The sequence below is a fragment of the Aythya ferina genome, assembly GCF_964211825.1.
Source record: "Aythya ferina genome assembly, chromosome: 24".
Classification (NCBI taxonomy): Eukaryota; Metazoa; Chordata; class Aves; order Anseriformes; family Anatidae; genus Aythya; species Aythya ferina.
This window is the reverse complement of record NC_140322.1, coordinates 7,316,214-7,335,785: the sequence shown is the minus strand read 5'-3', so window position 1 is coordinate 7,335,785 and position 19,572 is coordinate 7,316,214. Positions and strand designations below refer to the sequence as shown.

General features: G+C 40.6%; 1 protein-coding gene across 5 annotated transcripts in view; it reads left to right on the top strand.

Moving 5' to 3' along the window:
- The window catches only part of KDM1A (lysine demethylase 1A), a 52,792-nt gene that overhangs the window by 14,900 nt on the left and 18,320 nt on the right, over window positions 1–19,572 (top strand). For all 5 annotated transcript variants that reach the window (XR_014685595.1, XM_084496838.1, XM_084496837.1 and 2 more), the window contains 8 exons: window positions 933–1,011; window positions 1,859–1,951; window positions 4,103–4,209; window positions 6,073–6,154; window positions 7,825–7,919; window positions 11,888–12,030; window positions 12,941–13,031; window positions 14,031–14,165. Coding sequence is in view for 4 of the 5 variants with exons in the window: in XM_084496838.1 (XP_084352964.1) it covers window positions 933–1,011; window positions 1,859–1,951; window positions 4,103–4,209; window positions 6,073–6,154; window positions 7,825–7,919; window positions 11,888–12,030; window positions 12,941–13,031; window positions 14,031–14,165 (825 nt within the window). In the remaining variant the exon portion in view is untranslated. The remainder of the gene's footprint in view (window positions 1–932; window positions 1,012–1,858; window positions 1,952–4,102; window positions 4,210–6,072; window positions 6,155–7,824; window positions 7,920–11,887; window positions 12,031–12,940; window positions 13,032–14,030; window positions 14,166–19,572) is intronic.

The following is a 19,572-nucleotide window of genomic DNA, read 5'->3' as shown; positions in this document are numbered from 1 at the left end:
TTCTTCTTGATATCTAATCTAAACTTACCCTGTTTTTGTTTAAAGCTATTACCCCTTGTCCTATCACTGCCCTCCCTGACAAAGAGTCCCTCCCCAGTTTTTCTGCAGCCCCCTTTAGGTACTGGAAGGCTGCTGTAAGGTCTCACCACAACTTTCTCTTCTCCAGACTGAATAACCCCAACTACCTTAGCCTGTCTTCATGTGAGAGGTGCTCTAGCCCCCTGATCATCTATGTGGTCCTCCTCTGGACTCATTCTAATAGCTCCATGTCCTTCTTGTGCTGGGAGCCCCAGAGCTGAATGCAGTACTCCAAGTTGGGGTCTCATGAGAGCAGAGGGGAAGAGTCCCTTCCCTCGCCTTGCTGGTCACGCTTCTTTTGTTGCAGCCCAGGATACGGTTGGCTTTATGGGCTGCAAGCACACGTCTGGCTCACGTTGAGCTTCTTTGTCCACCAACACCCCCAAGTCCTTTTCATCAGGACTGCTCTCAATCCATTGTCTGCCCAGCCTGGTTTTGTGGTTAAGGTTGCCCTTACCCAGATGTAGCACCTTGCACTTGGCCTTGTTGAACTCTGAGGTTTGCACAGGCCTATGTCTTAAGCCTGTCAATGTCCTTAGAAGAAGGCTCCATGAAGCATTCTGGTTCTTATATTTGTGTGTTTTTTTTTTTGTTTTTTTTTTTTTCTTTTGGTATATGCTTTCTTTTACATGTGATTAGGAGGTTACTAACTTGATGTATTTACACCTGTTTAAAATGGTTTAGGTAAGTAAAATGGATTGTATTGTACATTAAAGAGCACTGGAAGGTAAGGTGCCCTGTAATTGGTGCATGTTGGATAGCATATCATCCCTTGTCAGGGTTTGGTTACAAATGTGTACGTGGAAAACACTTATTTTGTTGCTTAATAATGTGTCTTACAATTTGTTTAACAGCTTCAGCTCTGGTTGGATAACCCAAAGATCCAATTGACATTTGAGGCAACTATCCAACAACTAGAAGCACCTTATAATAGTAAGTCAAGCTTTTCACTGACAAAACTGTACTTTATATATAATTTCAATTTTTCAGATTTGGGAAAAAGCAGCTCAAAGTCAAGAGAGGACTTCAGATAGGTCCTTTTCTTAATGTGCAATGAACACTTGGCAAGCGTTTGGCTACAAAATGAAATACTGTAATATGCTAATGTTTCAAAGTTTGTTCCTTTAGTAAGGAAAAATATCCATAGCGGAATTCACGAAAGCTGATAAGAGATGGGTTGCTACAGAAGCTTTTTGCAAGTAAATTCACATGCAGCTTTTAAATTTTGTTACAACTTAATGGTGGTTTGATGTTGTGAGTTTCTTGTTTGTAAGCTTTCTGGATGACATTCAGAAGTTGCATTAGTCTTGAACAGTGTGACCATAGAAAAGACAATGCAAGAGCAAGGAGCTACAGCCTGCAAATATAGGATCTCCCATCATTCTCAAAAAAGATTTTGATAAACTGGAAAAGAATGGAGGGCAGCTATAAAAAAAAAAAAAGTAGTTAAAAGAAAGTAATGCTGAAATGAAAGCACATGCTATCGAGTATTGCAAAATAGTGAATTATCAGTGTTACTAAAAAGAGTTCAGTGCTGCCTGTTTTCCAAACAATATTTAAAACTACAGTATAGCATAGAAAACAATTCATGGTTTCTAGAAAGTTTTTACCTCTCTCTTCTGTCAGGAATATGGATTCTTCAATAGAGCAGCTGGGGGTGCAGAAATGGATGCGTTCAGTGTGATTTTGCTGGGTTGCTGCTGTGACATGCTTGGTTGTGAATGTTTTTAGTTATGTGCTGCTGAGCATACAGTAATCTTAAAATGTTACAATTTTTTAGGTGATACGGTGCTAGTTCACAGAGTACACAGCTATCTGGAGCGGCATGGACTAATCAACTTTGGTATCTACAAAAGAGTGAAGCCCCTTCCAAGTAAGGAACTTGAAAGCTGTGTCTAGATGGAGTTTTGCTTGTATTAATCTTTGATCTGATTGGACAAATTTTGGAGCACCTTTTGGTCTATTTCTAGGATTGTGGTGCTGTGACAGTAATTAAGGCCTACAAGACATCTGGCTAGATCTTCACTGTCACTAGATCTTCACTGGAACAGGCTTTCCAGGGGGGCTGTGGAGTCTTCTTCTCTGGAGACATTCAAAATCCACTTGGATGCGTTCCTGTGTGACTTGATCTAGGTGTTCCTGCTCTGGCAGGGGGATTGGACTAGATGATCTTTCAAGGTCCATTCCAGTTCCTAACATCCTGTGTTTCTGTGATGTTCATGGTTTTCATTCTGGCACGGAGAAGCCTTGTGTTGCTAGGTTGAGCACTTTTAAGAGGGAAAAATCTTAGCAAACCTCCTGTAGATAGTTCTATGGCTGTTTAACTGTTTGAGTTATCCTATTCTATCTAGTGAGTTACCCTATTCTCTCATTGGAAGAACTAGATAAAAATACCATATTGTACTTAATTCTCTTCTTTGTAAAATTCAAGCATATAAGCAGTTTCTGAACTTGGATGTCCTTAGAGCCAGTGAAAAGGTGGCTGATGAAAAATTCTTACCATGCACGAACAATTACTGTAATATTGGGACAGACTGTAAAAACTTTGGCATTACTTAGGCATACCAAAACTTAGCATTCCTATTCTGGTGTCATGTGTTTCAGCACCTGAGGTTTGAACTGGACCTGTTGGTCTCTGCAATACGTATTAAACCTGCTCTATGTTTTCTGCACATGTGGTATAAAGCACAGTTCATTCTTGATACTCCATATTGTCTGTACAGTTGGTGTTCTTCTAATCAGTTATTGTATAATGGCAGTTTATTGGTAATGTTTAAAAAAAAAAATCCAGTTTCATAGGCAAATTTTCTTAGGAAACTTTGGAAAATTGGTTTAACTTAAGCTGGCTTCTTCATAAGGAAAGGGGGTAGTTAAAGCTTGTAATGTAGCGACTGTCAGCTCACTGTTACCTGCCTTGGAGGTAAGATAATCCAAAACAGCATGGGGGGGGGGGTTGGATATCCTTTGGACAACAGAACCCCAACTTCATGAGGAACAAAATGCAGTAACTCCCAGCTAGTGTAGTCAGCATGGGTCTTTCAGAGCTGTTAGGTCAGTGTGTTCTTACTTGGCCTAAGCATATTCCTGTAGGGGATCTTTACCCCAGGTCTGATTCGTTTGCTCTCATCTATTGATGACAGATATCTAATAAATTAGCCTCATTTATAAAATTGATTTTTTTATTTTTAGGTGAGGACTTAGAAGACCAGCTTTCATAGCTGCTGGTGGTTGTTACTTCTCTGGAGACTTCTAGGAGTCTTTCTCTCTAATGTGTTTGTATATTGAATGATTTCAGTAGATCTTGTTTTCAATTTCTACTTCTTCATAAAGCAGTCACTGCATATAAAGTTTGAAGAAAGTTAAAGGGTAGTTGACAGGTGCAAAATGAATGACTGATGGAGAATGACCATGAAGTAAACTTAACCTGCATTAAAAGGAATTTAGATGTTAACAGTAGCTAATGTCTAACATTAACTAGACTAACAGTTATATAAAGTTTTATTCATTCAATGATAACTAACTCGAAATAAGCAGAAAATTCACAAGACACTGTGCTTAAGTGTTCCTGTAGGATAAGAGATGCTGATGAACACCTTGATTCAGCTCCAAAGCTTTCCAGGTTTTGTTGTACTGGGTCAGGAGGAAATAAAGCTGTGATACTTTGTAGCAGAGAAATTAGTAAGAATCAGATTCTTCAAATAGTTTTTTTTTTTTTTACTTGTTTTCTTTCTCATCATAGATGTGCTACTGACCAATTTCTCTTGTACTTGTCTAATGAAACAGATACAAGAACATTTTTGAAGTACTTTATTGTTACCATATTACTTACATATTTACCTCAGTTTTATTTCTGTGGTTAATCAGTTTGTTAAAAAGCTTTTACTGCATGAATTGCCAATGAGAAGAAAGCTGCTTTTCATTCCTGATGTCTCTTAGACACAACTTGAACTTAACTGCTTACACTGTAGTGATGCACATATATAGCCTATGACTTATTTTTTTTCCTTTCTTTTTTTCTTTCCAGCCAAGAAGACAGGAAAGGTGATCATTATTGGTTCTGGAGTCTCGGGGTTGGCAGCAGCTCGCCAGTTGCAGAGTTTCGGGATGGATGTCACAGTTCTGGAAGCCAGGGTATAAATATCTGTGCTATTTTACTTTTATAATGAAATGTAAGCAGTAACTGCATTTGGCGCTACCATAAGACTAAGTATTCCAGCAGCATGACCAAAGATGGGTAAACTCATTTCTTGCAACCAGATGGAAGGTATGGGAGTACTAAACTTGTCTTACTAGAGAACAAGTGTATATGTTCTCATTAGGAGTTGACTAATGCTCTCTCAGGAGAGAACTGTATAGTCAGGTGCTAGTGCCATATGCTTACCACCAGTAATATCTGGAATCTTCTTCCTTTGGTGATTAACTGATTTTTTTCATTGGAAAGTAGAATACAAGTCTGTATTTCAAGAACTTAAATATGTAAAATACAATTATTTTCTGTAATTCCATTATGTAGTTAGGTGGGGTTATTTGTTGCACTGTTCAATTAATCATTTATTCATTCTTGTTTATTACTGCGTTCTTTTATAACCAGCTCTAAGTAGAATCTTGTTGACTTGATTTTTTTCATATCTAGTCAACTAGAAACAGTTTACTACTAATTTTAATTAATTGAAGCCATAGACTAATTACTTTGGAATTTATCTTTAGTTTACTTCCTGATTTCATTTTGTTAATATGCTTGCTTGGACACTTCTAGCACAGATTGTGTGAGGTTGTTTCTATTGAAGTAATGTGTCAGACTTCTCTTTTGCTAGCTACTGCTCTTATTCATAGGTAGTAAGAGCTGCAGGCTATGTGCTTCCCAGTTCGCATACCACTAGAGCAAAGGAGAACACAACGATCTAACTGTTTAGATCTCTCTTGCACACCTGAATGCATTATGTTTTTTTATTTTGTTTCTTAAGATGGAAGTTAAGAATCCATGGTGTAATTTGGGTTTTGTTCTGTGCATCTGATGATGGTTTTTTTATTATGACAAGTACATAAATTTGACAGAAAGATATTTTAGAATCTTAGAGTTTAGATTCTAGAGTTTTAGAATCTTAGAATTAGAATCTTTAGCGTTATTTTTGCTTTTTTTTTTTTTTTTTAAGGCTGTTTGGTGTTTTCATTCATTAAGACTTCAATGATTTGGGGGTAACTTCCTTATGTCCACTCGTTTTCTGAAACTTTCAGACTACCAGTAATGTTTACATGCTTCTGAATTTCTGATTTTATTACAAAAAAAAAAAATCAGAATTTACAGTATCATATGAATTAGTAGCTGTATCGGATATTTGCTCCTAGTTAATTGATTTTTGTCAGGTAACATCCTACAAGCTGGACTGAGTATAGGAAAATAAGGCCTTTTTGCTTTTTTTTTTTTCTAAGTTTACTATGGTAGGAACAGCAGAAGTGTCATTCTTTAGTCAGTGTGCCAAGAACAAAACCCTTTTTTTCCCCTGTTTCTAAAATGGTCTGTTGATATGTGGTTGTCGTCTTGATTTATAGTTGGCTCTTTGGCAGAAAATAAATATGAAAAATTGTGAGATGGTGTTCCTGACCCTTAAATTTAGTTGTTGGGCACACTTGAATCATTTCTAGGGTAGGTATTGGGATTTGTGGTAGGAAGTGGAGGGAGGTATATAACTTTAATAAGTGCATTGGCATTGAAAGACTTTTCTTAGAATCACAGTTAAGTCTAGCTGTACAAGTCAGTGTTAGACTTCTCTTAACTTTTTTAATGCAACTTCAGCATTTTAGCCGTTAACTCAGGCAAATCAGTTGAGGTCAAGTATTCATTTGCAGAGCTTCTTTAAAAAAAAAAAACTGTTCTGTTTATTGAACCTTTGGCTATAAGAATGTTTAGTTCATGTTCTGTAGAAGGTTGTGATGATTTAAGATGAATATGCTGAATGTGTTACCAGGTTTTAATACATTGTGCTTTTTTAAAAGGACCGAGTAGGAGGAAGAGTTGCTACGTTTCGCAAAGGGAACTATGTAGCTGATCTAGGAGCAATGGTGGTAACAGGACTTGGTGAGTTTTTCAAAGTAACCAGGGGGGTGCAGAGGAAATCTGCAGGTCAAGATGCTACAAATCTGAATTATTACGCTGTTTCAATTACTAGCCAAAATAATTGTGTTTCTTAACACCAGAACTAGAGGTTCTTGTTTGACCTCTTTGGCAGTTAGAATTTTTCATCAGTGATTTTTCATAATAAATGTGAGCTCACTCCAGAAGTTGAGATTTTTATTTGGTGCCCTAGGTTTGATTGGTCACTGAAGTTGTGCTGGTGCTTGTTATGTCATTGAGCTGTTGTAAAAGCATTTTACTTAGTTTGCTCATGCTTAGTGGAATTCTTTCCTCTTTCCTTGGCTTGCTATCCTTTTGTGTGTCTGTTCCTTTGCCTAGTTCCTATAAGATGGTATCTCCACGGGGTACACTGCACTTAATGGGCAAGTCTTTATAAAGCTGCTGTACTCAGCTGCCACTGGGCCTCTGAGCTGAGGTCCAAGGACTGAATCACTAGGTAACTTACCTGTCTTGTAGTTAAGTCTGTATTAAATTGCATATAGAAACTTTTTCCAGAGTATTGAATTCGCACAGTCATGGTAAAACAGATTTAAGGTTTCCTAGTGAAAGACTAATATTTTTATATTTAATTCATCATGAGTGTTTCCTTCCCCAAAAGAAGCTATCCTTAGTACTGAACTTGAATCAAATCTTGCTGTACTGAAGGAGATAGCAGATAGTTTGTACGGTAGCCTTCATGTTTCTGAATCTGGAAAGGAGGGATAACTACTGAAAAAGTTAAAATTCAAGAAGGTGAAAGACTGAAACTGTGGGGTATTTTCTGTTTTTGTTAGTTTTCTTTAGCAAGTAAACTGTGGAAAAACTATTTTTTGTAGTTCACCAAGTACCTTCTAGGTGATTGAATTTGAAACACTTGAATTTACTGAACCTACTTAAAAACATTGTTTTGCTTATTGGTTGCATCTCTAATGACAAGAAGATATTAGTGTGGCTTAAATTCCCTGTGGGTTGAACTAATGTTCCAGACTGGTCAGTTTGCAGAATCAGAGAACATTGCAAAGCTAACTTTGCAAAGCTTTTACCCAAGGTTTACTTTGTAATGTAAATCCATGTCACTTCTTCTCCCCTGTATGCCATTTCCTATTTGTGTCAGTGCTTTCCCTATCCTCTGCCAGGTGGATAGAGTGCTTAGAGATTACAGGTGCTTAGAGATTTCTGCCTTCCTTGTATTTCTACACGGAATCTTAGATCTTCTAATATTTTTATTTACACATCTTCCAGGTAGAGTTGGTGTGCATGGTTCATCTTCATACATTGTATTTACTAGTGTTGCTTGCTGTTGCTCCACTATGTTTTTAGGGACTGAATTCTTAATGTTACATGTCAGCAGACTCATAAAACTCCCAAATTTACTGTGCAATTGTAGAAACTTTCCTTTGTTCTTCAAACACCATGTGGACATTTTGAAAACATAGCTATAAACTCTTGATCTTGCTAAGGTTGCTGCCACTCACTTTTATAATCAACATTTTAACAATTGTTCCTTAAGTGTTGGTGGGCAGGTGTTGTTTTTTTGTTTTGTTTTTAATTTAAAGTAGTTTATAGTGTGATTTTTGTATTTAATTGCAGACAGACTTTTCAGAAGTACTCTAACTGTACAAAATGTTTTCCAGGAGGAAATCCCATGGCTGTAGTCAGCAAACAAGTGAATATGGAATTGGCTAAGATCAAACAAAAATGCCCACTTTATGAAGCAAATGGACAAGCCGTAAGTCTGATACTATTTTCATAAATCTCTTAAAAAGAAATAGTATCTCAAATGTATGTTTTCTGCCTATTGATCAAGCATGAGTAGCTTCTAGGAAGAGGCAGGGGTAGTAATGAAAACATGTGCCTTCTTGAGGCAGTGTAGTAGTATTTTAGCATATCTGCACTTGTTTTTCTAAAAGCTGTTTTTTCAGGTGAGTTTTTAACTTTGAGATTTCAGAGATTTTGTGGAAACCAAACTCCTGTTTGTTTTTCCCTCCCAGTCCAATTACTTTTTTTTCCTTATGCAATTGTCTGTCTCTCTCTTCTGTGAAAGAGTTGTCTGCTGTGCTGGGCCTCTACCTTTTCACAGAATCACAGTATTGTTTAGGTTAGAGTGAACTTCTAGAGGTCATCTGGTCCAACCCTTCCCAGGCAGGACCACTTAGAGCCACTTGACCAGAACCATGTCCAGACAACTTTTGAATATCTCCAAGGATGGAGGCTCTACAACCTCTCTGAGCAACGTTTTATGGTGCTCTATCACCTGCACAGTATGGAAGTGTTCAGGCAAACTCTTGTGCTCCCTGGTTTGTGCCTATTGCCTCTTGTCCTGGTACTGGTCACCACTGAGATGAGCTTGGCTCTGTCCCCCTTGCACCTTCCTTTCTGGTATTTATAGACATCGATAAGATCTCCCCGAGCCTTTTCTTCGCTAGGCTGAACAGTTCCGGGTCTCTCAGCCTTTCCTGCCTTTCCTCATAGGAATCATAGAATGTCCCAAGTTGGAATGGACCCACAAGGATCATCGAGTCCAACTCCTGGATCTGCACAGGTCTACCCAAAAATTCAGACCATATGTCAGAGATCATAGTCCAAACACTTCTGAAACTGACAGGCGTGGTGTTGTGACTACATCTCCAGGGAGCCTGTTCAATTACGTGACCACCCTCTGGGTGAAGTGCCTTTTCCTAATATCCAAACTGAAACTACACTGTCACAGCTTGACTTCATTCCCTCAGGTTCTATCACTTGTTGCCAGAGAGAACAGATCGGCACCTGCCCCTCTGCTCCCCGTCATAAGGAAGCTGTAGACTGTGATGAGGTCTCCTTTCAGCCTCCTCTTTTTCAGGCTGAACAAGCCAAATGACCTCAGCTGTTCCTCGTAAGTCTTCCCCTCTAGGCCCTTCACCATCTCTGTAGACCTAGGATAGATTCTCTAGTCCTTTAATCATCTTTGTAGCCATTCACTGGCCTCTGTCCAGTATCTCCATGTCTTTCTTGTACTGGGAGATCCAGAACAGGAACATACTACTTCCAGGTGAGGCCTCAGCAGTGCTGAATACGGCGTAACTTCCCTTGACGTGCTAGCAATGCCTTGGCTAGTGCAGCCCAGGTTGTTATATACAGATAGTCTTCTTTTTAATGGTGGCTTATGTTCAATTTGGTGTTCACCAGGAACCCCTGTGTTCTTTTCTGTCAAGCTGCTTTCCTGCTCAACAGACCCAAGCATGTCCTTGTACGTGGGGTTCATCCCTAAGTGCAGGACTTTGTAGACTTTGTACTTCTCCTTGTTGAACTTCGTGAGGTACCTATTAGCCCATTTTTCCAGCCTGTCAAGGACCTTCTGGATGGCAGCATGACTCTACAGTGTATCAGCCATCTTCTCAGTTTTGAATCATCAGAAAACTTGCTGAAGGTATGTATGTATGCTCTGCCCTGTCATTAATGACAATTGAACATAACTGGACCCTCTAGTTACTAGCCTACAACTAGACTTTGAGCCACTGATCACAATGCTTTAGGCCTAGCCATTCAGCCAGTTTTTAACTCACATCCATGTCTGCCTGTCCAACCCACAGATCAACAGCTTGTGTATGAGGATATTATAGGAGATCTGAAGTGCGGGTAGGGACAAACCTCTGCTCTCCTTTCATCTATCAGGTTAGTCATTTCATTGTAGATTTTTATCAAGTTGGTCAGGTATAACCTCACCTTGGTGGATCCATGTTTGACTACTGGTATCATTCTTTGTGTGCCTGGAAATGGTTTCCAGGATTAACTACTGGGTGCCTCTATCTCACATTGTGATGACTCACTGTTTATACCTGATGGCCCTGTGTGGCTTAAGAGTTGGGTGGACCAGTTTCATTGTAGGCACATCTGGCTTCTCAGTGTTGGTGGTGGTGAACGTGTTTTGCACTTGTAAGCCCTTAGGTGGTGCAGGTGTCTTCCGTTTGGTGCCAAAAGTCAGCAGTTTCCATCCTTCATCTTCAGAGTTTATGCTTGCTTCAACAATGGGCACAACACTATCAGGGTCTTTCATGCAGCTGGGGTCACAGGCTTTTCAAGCAATAACAGAGAAGATCCTGTTTATTTATATTTATTTTCCTCTGAACACTGTGCAGCCTGTTTTCTTCCTCTGGGACATCTTTCTGCTTAACAGCGTAGCTTCACCAATATGGCATATCTTATGCAGGACAGGGCTATCTTTCCTTGCCTCAGAAAGAGGCCTCAGGGACCTGGAGGGCTGCATCTGCCATCTGAAGCTCTGTCTGTGTTGAAGTCTTCACCCTATCATGCATAGCTCCTCTAACACTTGTGAGTGGAAGAAGGGTCTGTACCATGTTACCACCATATCTGAAACCGCCAGAGATAGGTATTCAACTGTAGGCCCCGTTCTGCACAAGCTGCTGCATTTGCTGGCTGTTTCTGCACTTTTGTTGTTGCTGCTACTGTTTTTCCCTGAAATAAGTCCGTTCTGGCTGTTGTACTTATCTCTTGAATTATAAAGAAATGACTAACCACTGCCACCTGGTTGAATGCATGCAACAGTTCAGTAATAGTATTCTTGAACTGGGATTCACAATCTTAATTAGCTGTATTTCTGTCCTCTGTAATGTCTGGCTCCGTGAACTTGTATGTATCCGGCTTGCTTAAGTGGTCCCTAATTTGTTTTTTCTCTATTACTGATTGTACTTCTCCCTTCACACACTCTGTTGCTAGGAAGAGAGACTGAAGGCCTGGGAGCAGAACTTTACTCATGATGACTGAGACAGAGAAATTGAATACTTTAGTCTTCTCCACATCCATTACCACAAGATTCCTACTAGGTTCAGCAGTAGGTCTTTGTAGTCCTTGATAACTTTCTTTGTTTTTGCTGCTGCTATGTCAGCTCTTTTGCTTAACATCTCAGTTTTGACTCTGGATCATTTCTGTTTTTTTGTCATGCTATCTCTGCATGCTTGGGCAATGATTCCTCATTCCTCACAGATGGCATGTGTTGTTAAAATAGATACTTAAACTCAAACTTGGAAGATGGAGCTTTAAATGATCATCACAATTACCATCAGTTTCTTGAAACTGGGTCTCTAATTTTAAGTTTCAGTCTCAAAGAGAGTTGCCCGGTGCCTCTTTACCCAGTAAGGGTATTATGAAAGAGACTGTTGCTGAACTCACCTTCCAACAAGAAAATCTTTGTGTGTCTACACATTGGTTTGATTTCATTGTAGAAGAGAAGTTGGTTATGGTAATCATTTGCCAGCTCTTCTTGTAGCTATTTGGTCAGACATCCTGGCAAAGTGCTTTTATGTTGTACAGACCTTGGTGTCTGGCCATCTGAGAGAGCTAAGGTTATTAAATTTATTTTTATAAGTGCTGTTTTGAGCCACTTCTTTGTTATATTCTTGAAGGTTCACCCTAGTTAAGGACAAGTCATACGTTCGTACAGTGGTGCCAAGAAAAAAGGTATCTGCACCCAGCCTTGCTCATTCCCCTGATTTGAGGAACAGTAGCATTTTGAATTTTAGGTATGAGGTGGTGTGAATTTAGACTGTACTAGAGAAAGTAACAGAATATTTTTGTGGTTTCTGTTAAAATGTTCACTACTACTGCAGCATCCTGTCTGAGACAGGCTGAGAGCTTTTGTGACCTATATTTTTCTCCTTACTTGTGAGTAGGTTATCACAAACTTTCTTCTTTGACTCCTAGGTTCCAAAAGAGAAAGATGAAATGGTGGAGCAAGAATTCAATCGTCTGTTGGAAGCCACCTCTTATCTCAGTCATCAGCTTGATTTTAATGTTCTCAATAATAAGCCTGTCTCCCTAGGTCAGGCTCTGGAGGTTGTCATACAGTAAGTGACTTTGTTCTTCACAGTAGAATTTTCTATTTTACAGAGGATTGTCCAAAAGAAATATGAAATAATTTGATGCTACTAGCTGTTTGGTTGCTTCTAGGTTCTTGTTCACATGTTTCTTGTTTAAAGTAGCGAATATTTTGTTAGAAAGCTTCCTGACAGTCACTACTACAGTAACTGGTAGTGGATAATGACTTAATATGCATTGGCGTACTTACTACCTACTTACTAGGCCTGGAGTGTCTTCCCTTTGAGGAAAGACTGAGAGACCTGAGTATGTTCAGCCTTGAGAAAAGAAGACTGAGAGAGGATTTTATTAATGTTTACAAATATCTGAAGTGTGGGAGACAGAGGGACTTGGCCAACCTCTTTTCAGTGCTTTGTTGGGGACAGGACAAGGGGCAGTGGGCAAAAAATGGAGCACAGAAAGTTCCGCACCAACATGTGAAAGAACTTCTTTACAGTAAGGGTGACAGAGCACTGGAACAGACTGCCCAGGGTGGTCGTGGAATCTCCTTCTCTGGAGATATTCAAGGCCTGTCTGGATGCCTACCTGGGCAACCTGCTCTAGGGAACCCCTGCTTTGGCAGAGCGGGGTGGACCCAATGATCTCTTGAGGTCTCTTCCAACCCCTATAATTCTGTGATTCTGTGATGCTCCAACTGAAAGGTAATGACACTTATAATATACTTTTTAATAACATCAGGCAACTTCAGGCTTGTGTTTTAGCCAGTCAAGTATCATTTATTTACAGAAATTTTTGTGAAATTTCTGGTTCCTATACTAGTATTTACTTAAAATATCTTATATGCTTGTATGCATTACACCAATGAGATTATAATAATGAGATTTCTTAATACTGCTGGGATTTTATACTGAGCTGACTCTCACTTTCTACCTATTACAGATTGCAGGAGAAACATGTGAAAGATGAACAGATTGAACACTGGAAAAAAATTGTGAAAACACAGGAGGAATTGAAAGACCTTCTTAACAAGGTCAGGTTTTGTTCAGTGATGATGATTAGAACAGGAAGCTAGCTCTATCTTCCTCTAATGGCAAAATGTTCCAAAACAAACCTGAACAATAAAAAACAGGTGTTGTTAATGCTGTTCTTAAAAATATCTGTTCATTTAAGGCCTGCCAGGAAGCACTGTTATCGCAAAGGAGCACCAAAAACTTCTTAAATTCATGCTGCATTTCTAGTCTTCAATTTTTTTCTCTTCCCTTTCAGAAATAATTAGGGGAAGTACCTAACTTTTTACATAAAAGGGCAATAAGTGCTGCAAAAAAAAAAAACTTTTAAAGAAATTAATTTAAATAGAGAGCTAACATAAAAGTTGAGTAGTTTTCTCTTTGTGTGAGAGGATTTTGTCCCCATATGTAAAGTGGAGCACATGTTTGAGCAGAAGACTGTAAAATGTCAAGCTGGGAAAAGAAAGGGAGAAGACAGACGTGATCAAACAGTGTTGTGTCATAGCTTCTCTTAGAGACTTTTGATAATGACTAAGGCTCTTGGGGGGTGGCAGGGGGAATAGTATTTTAAAATGTTGTGTTTGGTAACCAATGGGAATAACTGTGAAAACAGCTTGAAAATTAAGTGCTTTGAGGAGAGGATAATCGAATCTGTGATTTGTAGTGTAGAAACACTGTCTAGGCCATCTCTGGAGTCCTACTTAGGATGTTTTTAGTTGGAGTAAGTAGGATCTTCTCCACGGAAGTTTCTAAAATGAAATATGTCTGAGGACAGCTGATTTTGTTCTTCATTTGCAAAGTGTTTTGTTAGAAGTCAGTGATGTTGGGTTTAAGCATGTTATTTTGAGGCTGGTGGTATCTATTTTGGCTTTGTGGAGGTAGAATTGCATATAGGTAACATCTGGAAATCCCTGTTATAATGGCATACTTTGAGATGAATATCCATTTTACACAGTAACTCCTATGAAATCTACCTACTCTCCTTATTTTCTTTTTCCCTTTTCCTACTACACCTTAAAAAGATGGTGAATTTAAAAGAGAAGATTAAAGAACTCCATCAGCAGTATAAAGAAGCATCAGAAGTGAAGCCACCTCGGGATATTACAGCAGAGTTCCTTGTGAAAAGTAAACACAGAGATCTGACTGCGCTTTGCAAGGTAAAGGATGATATACATGTGGCAGTTAATCATAGGATCAGAGTCATAGAATATCCTGAGTTGGAAGGGACCCACAAGGATCACTGAGTCCACCTCCTGGCTCCACACAGAATCAACCAGAAATCAAACTCTATGTCAGAGAGCATTTTCCAAATACTTCTTGAACTCTGACAGGCTTGGCACTGTGACCACTCCCTGGGGAGCCTGTGTTAGTGCCCAACCACCCTCTCAGTAAAGAACCTTTTCCTATTTCCTAATAACCAACCTGAACCTCCCCTGTCACAGCTCCATGCCGTTTGTTCCTTTGGGTCCTATTGCTGGTCACCAAAGAGAAGAGATCAGTGCCCGCCTATCCCCCCATCCTTGTGAGGGAACCATAGGCTGCATTGAGATCTGCCCTCAGTCTCCTCTCCTCTAAGCTGAGCACATCAAGTGATTTCATCCACTCCTCATACATCTTGCCCTCTAGACCCTTCATCTTGGTAGCCCTCCTTTGGACGCTCTATCCAAAACTGAACACAGTACTCCAGGTGAGGCCACAACAGAGCAGAGCAGAGCAGGACAATCCCTTCCCTTGACCTGCTAGCAATGCTGTGCCTGATGCTCCCCAGGATACAGTTGGCCCTTTCAGCTGTCAGAGCATGCTGCTGTCTCAGATTTAACTTGCCATAAAGCAGAAACCTCAGATTCATTTCTGCAGGGCTGCTCTCCAGCCTCTTGTCCCCAAGTCTGCATGTGTAGCCAGGGGTTGCCCCTTCCCAGGTGGAAAATCAGCACGTGCTCTTGTTAAAATTCATGAGGTTAGTGATTGCTAGCCCTCTGACTTGTCAAAATCTCTCTGCAAGTGCTCTCTACCCTCAAGGGCGTCAACAGCTCCTCCTAATTTAACGTTGTCTGAACCCTTAAGTCTATGGTCTTTGAAGACTTCAGCAACCAACTAACATTATCGGATATAAATGCTCACTCAAATACAGCACTCTCAGAGAATGTAGTAGGGCATAACTCTGGGTTATAATACTGATAATAAGGCTGTATTTAATATCTTAATTACCTGTCCTTTGTGTTCTTGATGGAGAGTGTTAACATTTTGAAGGCTCAGTTTTATGTATCCATCTATGCTGGATCACATCTGAGAGTATTTAACATGTTGAAGGCTAAGTTTTAGGTCAAACTTGATTGTAAGTACTACTTGGTCCCACAATAGTCTGGAAATAAAATCTGTATTTGAAGAGAGATGCTCTTCCTCTAAGATGAAAAAGCTGGGTAGAGAGAAGACTTTTACTCAGGAAACCAAAGACTTTACACAGCTCTATCTTGACAAGCCAAGTGTGTGTGTGCCTTAAAAGGAAGCCCTAGAAACCCTTCTTTCTATGGTGAAGACATTCTATTAACCTAGGTAAGATGGAATCATAGATCATTTTTCAGCTGCTACTTCATTAGAAAATAAAAATCTACTTGGAGTCCAAATGTGTTTGGGCTATTCTAGTCTCATGGATATTTCTTTTCAAGTCTATTTTTTGTCAGCTAGAAGAGTATAACAGATCTTTTCCAACTGGTAATACAATCCACAGCATTTATCAATGTCACATGATGCACTGAGAAGTCAAAATGGCTTCAATGGAAAAGAAGAAAATTCAGGTATTTACTGCGTTTTTAGTAAAGACCTCCCCCTTCTGTCCCTGCCCCACCCATGTCAATAAAGAAAAGTACTAGTAAGTCTGTTGTCGTACAAGATTGGAATGTGTGTTTTTGTTTTCTCTTCTGGCTAGGCCCTGAATAAGTGGGGATCTAGGTTCTTATATAGTGAAATTGAGAGCAGACTTCTACATTCCTTCGCAGTTCTTTCATGATTAAAAAAAAAAAAGTGTTGAAAGTATTGGTTTTATAATCTGGAAAAAGAGCTCAGTTTATAAAACAAAGTAAGATAGCACTAGTCTGTACTTCATCTGTAACCTCTGATCAGTATGCATACAATGTGTGTGTGGTCAAAATATATTTTTAATTACAAATAAGTACATCATTCCCCCCTGCCCCTTGCTCATTTTCATGCTTTCTTAGTGTTGAGTAGTGTGTCAACTATGTGAAAAGCAACAAAGTAAATAGCACCCTGTCCTGTTCTGAGAAAGTATACTTTTAATTAGTGAATCTCATTAAATATACTCATCCTACTGATTAACTATTCTTTCATCTTGCTATCACCAGCAAAGCTTATTACTGCATTTTGGTACTTCAAGTCTGTGTGGAGTAACCTATCTAGATTGTGTGGCCATACACCGTGGCTAGTAAGACTACATAAATCTAGGATGGAGTTTCTTGACCTTTTTTTTTGCTGTTGTTAAATGACTTATACAATGCAAATATTTTAAAATAGGATTCATATCTTCTCCATATATGAATGAAAAGTTCTAGGCTTCCAAGTCAGCTATTCATCATGCTGCTTAAATATTTATTTTAGGCTGAGTGACATTTGTTCTTTCTCTTTTTAGCTAACAAAGGGAGATAAGATTTAAAAATTTAGCCGAGGAAACCTATTTTTTTAGTTGGATGTTGAGATTGTATAGCATAACAACAAGTAGATTAAAAGCACTACAAGAAACTGGAAGCAAGTTCTTTTTATGCTTCTTTTGCCCTCCCCCTCCTTTTTGTTTTTAGGAAAACATTTTTCTTTAGTTCTAGGATGTGTAAAATGACCCTAGCAAAAGGGCTCTTAAGAGAATGAATGTGTTCAAAGTAGGGAGCAAATACAAAAATCTTACTACCGTTTTTGCTTCCTTTGTTTTCTATTATCAAAAGGATTAAGCCAAATCCCACTCAAGGAATTTTAATACAAAAAAAAATCTGTAGCCATTGACAGTAATTATTTTTGTATGTATTTTGAAGAAGTGTTCTGATGCAGGAAACAAAACTTTATCCATGCAGTAGCTGAAATATTTTGTGTTTGGCTGTAGGATGTTCCACATAGATGTTCAGAAATGATAACCAGCCAGGTGTTCCGGCCTTCTTATCTATGTGGTCCTCCTCTGGACTCATTCTAATAGCTCCATGTCCTTCTTACGCTGGGGGCCCCAGAGCTAAACGTAGTACTCTAAGTGGGGTCTCATGAGAGCAGAGGGGAAGAGTCCCTTCCCTCGCCCTGCTGGTCACGCTTCTTTTGTTGCAGCCCAGGATACGGTTGGCTTTCTGGGCTGCAAGCACACATGTCTGACTCACGTTGAGCTTCTTTGTCCACCAACACCCCCAAGTCCTTTTCATCAGGACTGCTCTCAATCCATTGTCTGCCCAGCCTGGTTTTGTGGTTAAGGTTGCCCTTACCCAGATGCAGCACCTTGCACTTGGCCTTGTTGAACTTCGAGGTTTTCGCAAGCCAACCTCTCAGGCCTGTCCAGACCCCTCTGGATGGCATCCCTTCCCTCCAGCATGTCAACCGCACAACACAGCTTGCTGTCGTCAGCAAGCTTGCTGAAGGTATACTCAGTTTAACTGTCCATGTCACCAACAAAGGTGTTAAATGTCACTGGTCCCAGTACTGACCCCCTGGGGAGTATCACTTGTTACTTATCTCCACTTGGACATAGAGCCGTTGACCACAAATCCTTGAGTGCAACCGTCCAGCCAATTCCTTACCCACCAATTGGTCCATCCATCTAATCCACATCTCCCCAATTTGGAGATGAGTGTGTTGTGCAGGACAGTGTCAAATGTTTTACATATGTCTGGGTTGATGATGTCATTTGATCTTGCCCTATTCACCAATGCTGTAACCCCGTCATAGAAGGCCACCAGACTTGTCAGGCGTGATCTGCCCTTAGTGAAATAATTTTGGCTGTCACCAATCACCTCCTTTTCCATGTGTCTGAGCATAGTTTCCAGGATGATCTGCCCCATGATCTTGCCAAGCACAGCGGTGCGACTGACTGGCCTGTAGTTCTGCATGTCTCTTCCTTTTGTCCCCTTTTAAAAAATGGTGGTTATGGTTCCTCTCTTCCAGTCAGTGGGATCTTCACCAGACTGCCATGACTTCTCAAATATGATAGATGAGATTAAGGCAGGGAGATTGCTCAACAGTTGCTGTGATGAGTAAAACAGTGTCAGGGAAGATTAATTCAGTGCTAATTGATAACAGAGTAGGGCACTGAGAAGTAAAAACATGTTCCCTGCACTCCACTTCTTCCCCAGCTCTGCCTGGACTCCTCTCCATTGGCTGTGGATCTGGCTTGGTAGTCTATTCCATTGGGTTGCAGGTGGACAACCTGCTCCACCATGGTCCTCTCCACAGGCTGCAGGGAAATTTCTGCTCTGGCAGCTGGAGCACCTTCTGCCCTCCTTCACAGAATCACAGAATTTCTAGGTTGGAAGAGACCTCAAGATCATCGAGTCCAACCTCTGACCTAACGCTAACAGTCCCCACTAAACCATATCCCTAAGCTCTACATCTAAACGTCTTTTAAAGACTTCCAGGGATGGTGACTCCACCACTTCCCTGGGCAGCCTGTTCCAATGTCTAACAACCCTTTCAGTAAAGAAGTTCTTCCTAACATCCAACCTAAAACTCTCCTGGCGCAACTTAAGCCCATTCCCCCTCGTCCTGTCACCAGGCACGTGGGAGAACAGACCAACCCCCACCTCGCTACAGGCTCCTTTGAGGTACCTGTAGAGAGCAATAAGGTCACCCCTGAGCCTCCTTTTCTCCAGGCTGAACAAGCCCAGCTCCCTCAGCCGCTGCTCGTAGGACTTGTTCTCCAGGCCCCTCACCAGCTTCATCGCCCTTCTCTGGACCCACTCAAGCACCTCGATGTCCTTCTTGTAGCGAGGGGCCCAAAACTGAACACAGTACTTGAGGTGCGGCCTCACCAGAGCCGAGTACAGGGGGACGATCACCTCCCTAGCCCTGCTGGTCACACTCTTTCTTATGCAAGCCAGGATGCTGTTGGCCTTCTTGGCCACCTGAGCACACTGCTGACTCATATTCAGCTGACTATCAACCATCACTCTCAGGTCGTTCTCTGCCTGGCAGCTCTCCAACCACTCATCTCCCAGCCTGTAGCTCTGCTTGGGGTTATTGCACCCCAGGTGCAGGACCCGGCACTTGGCCTTGTTGAACTTCATGCAGTTGACCTCAGCCTATCGGTGCAGCCTATCCAGATCCTCCTGCAGAGCCTTCCTACCCTCAAGCAGATTGACACACGTGCATAGCTTGGTGTCATCTGCAAACTTACTGAGGGCGCACTCAATGCCCTCGTCCAGATCATCGATGAAGATATTAAAGAGGACCGGCCCCAGCACTGAGCCCTGGGGAACGCCACTAGTGACTGGCCTCCAACTGGACTTGACTCCATTTACCACGACTCTTTGGGCCCAGCTATCCAGCCAGTTTCTAACCCAACAAAGCGTGCGCCAGTCCAAGCCA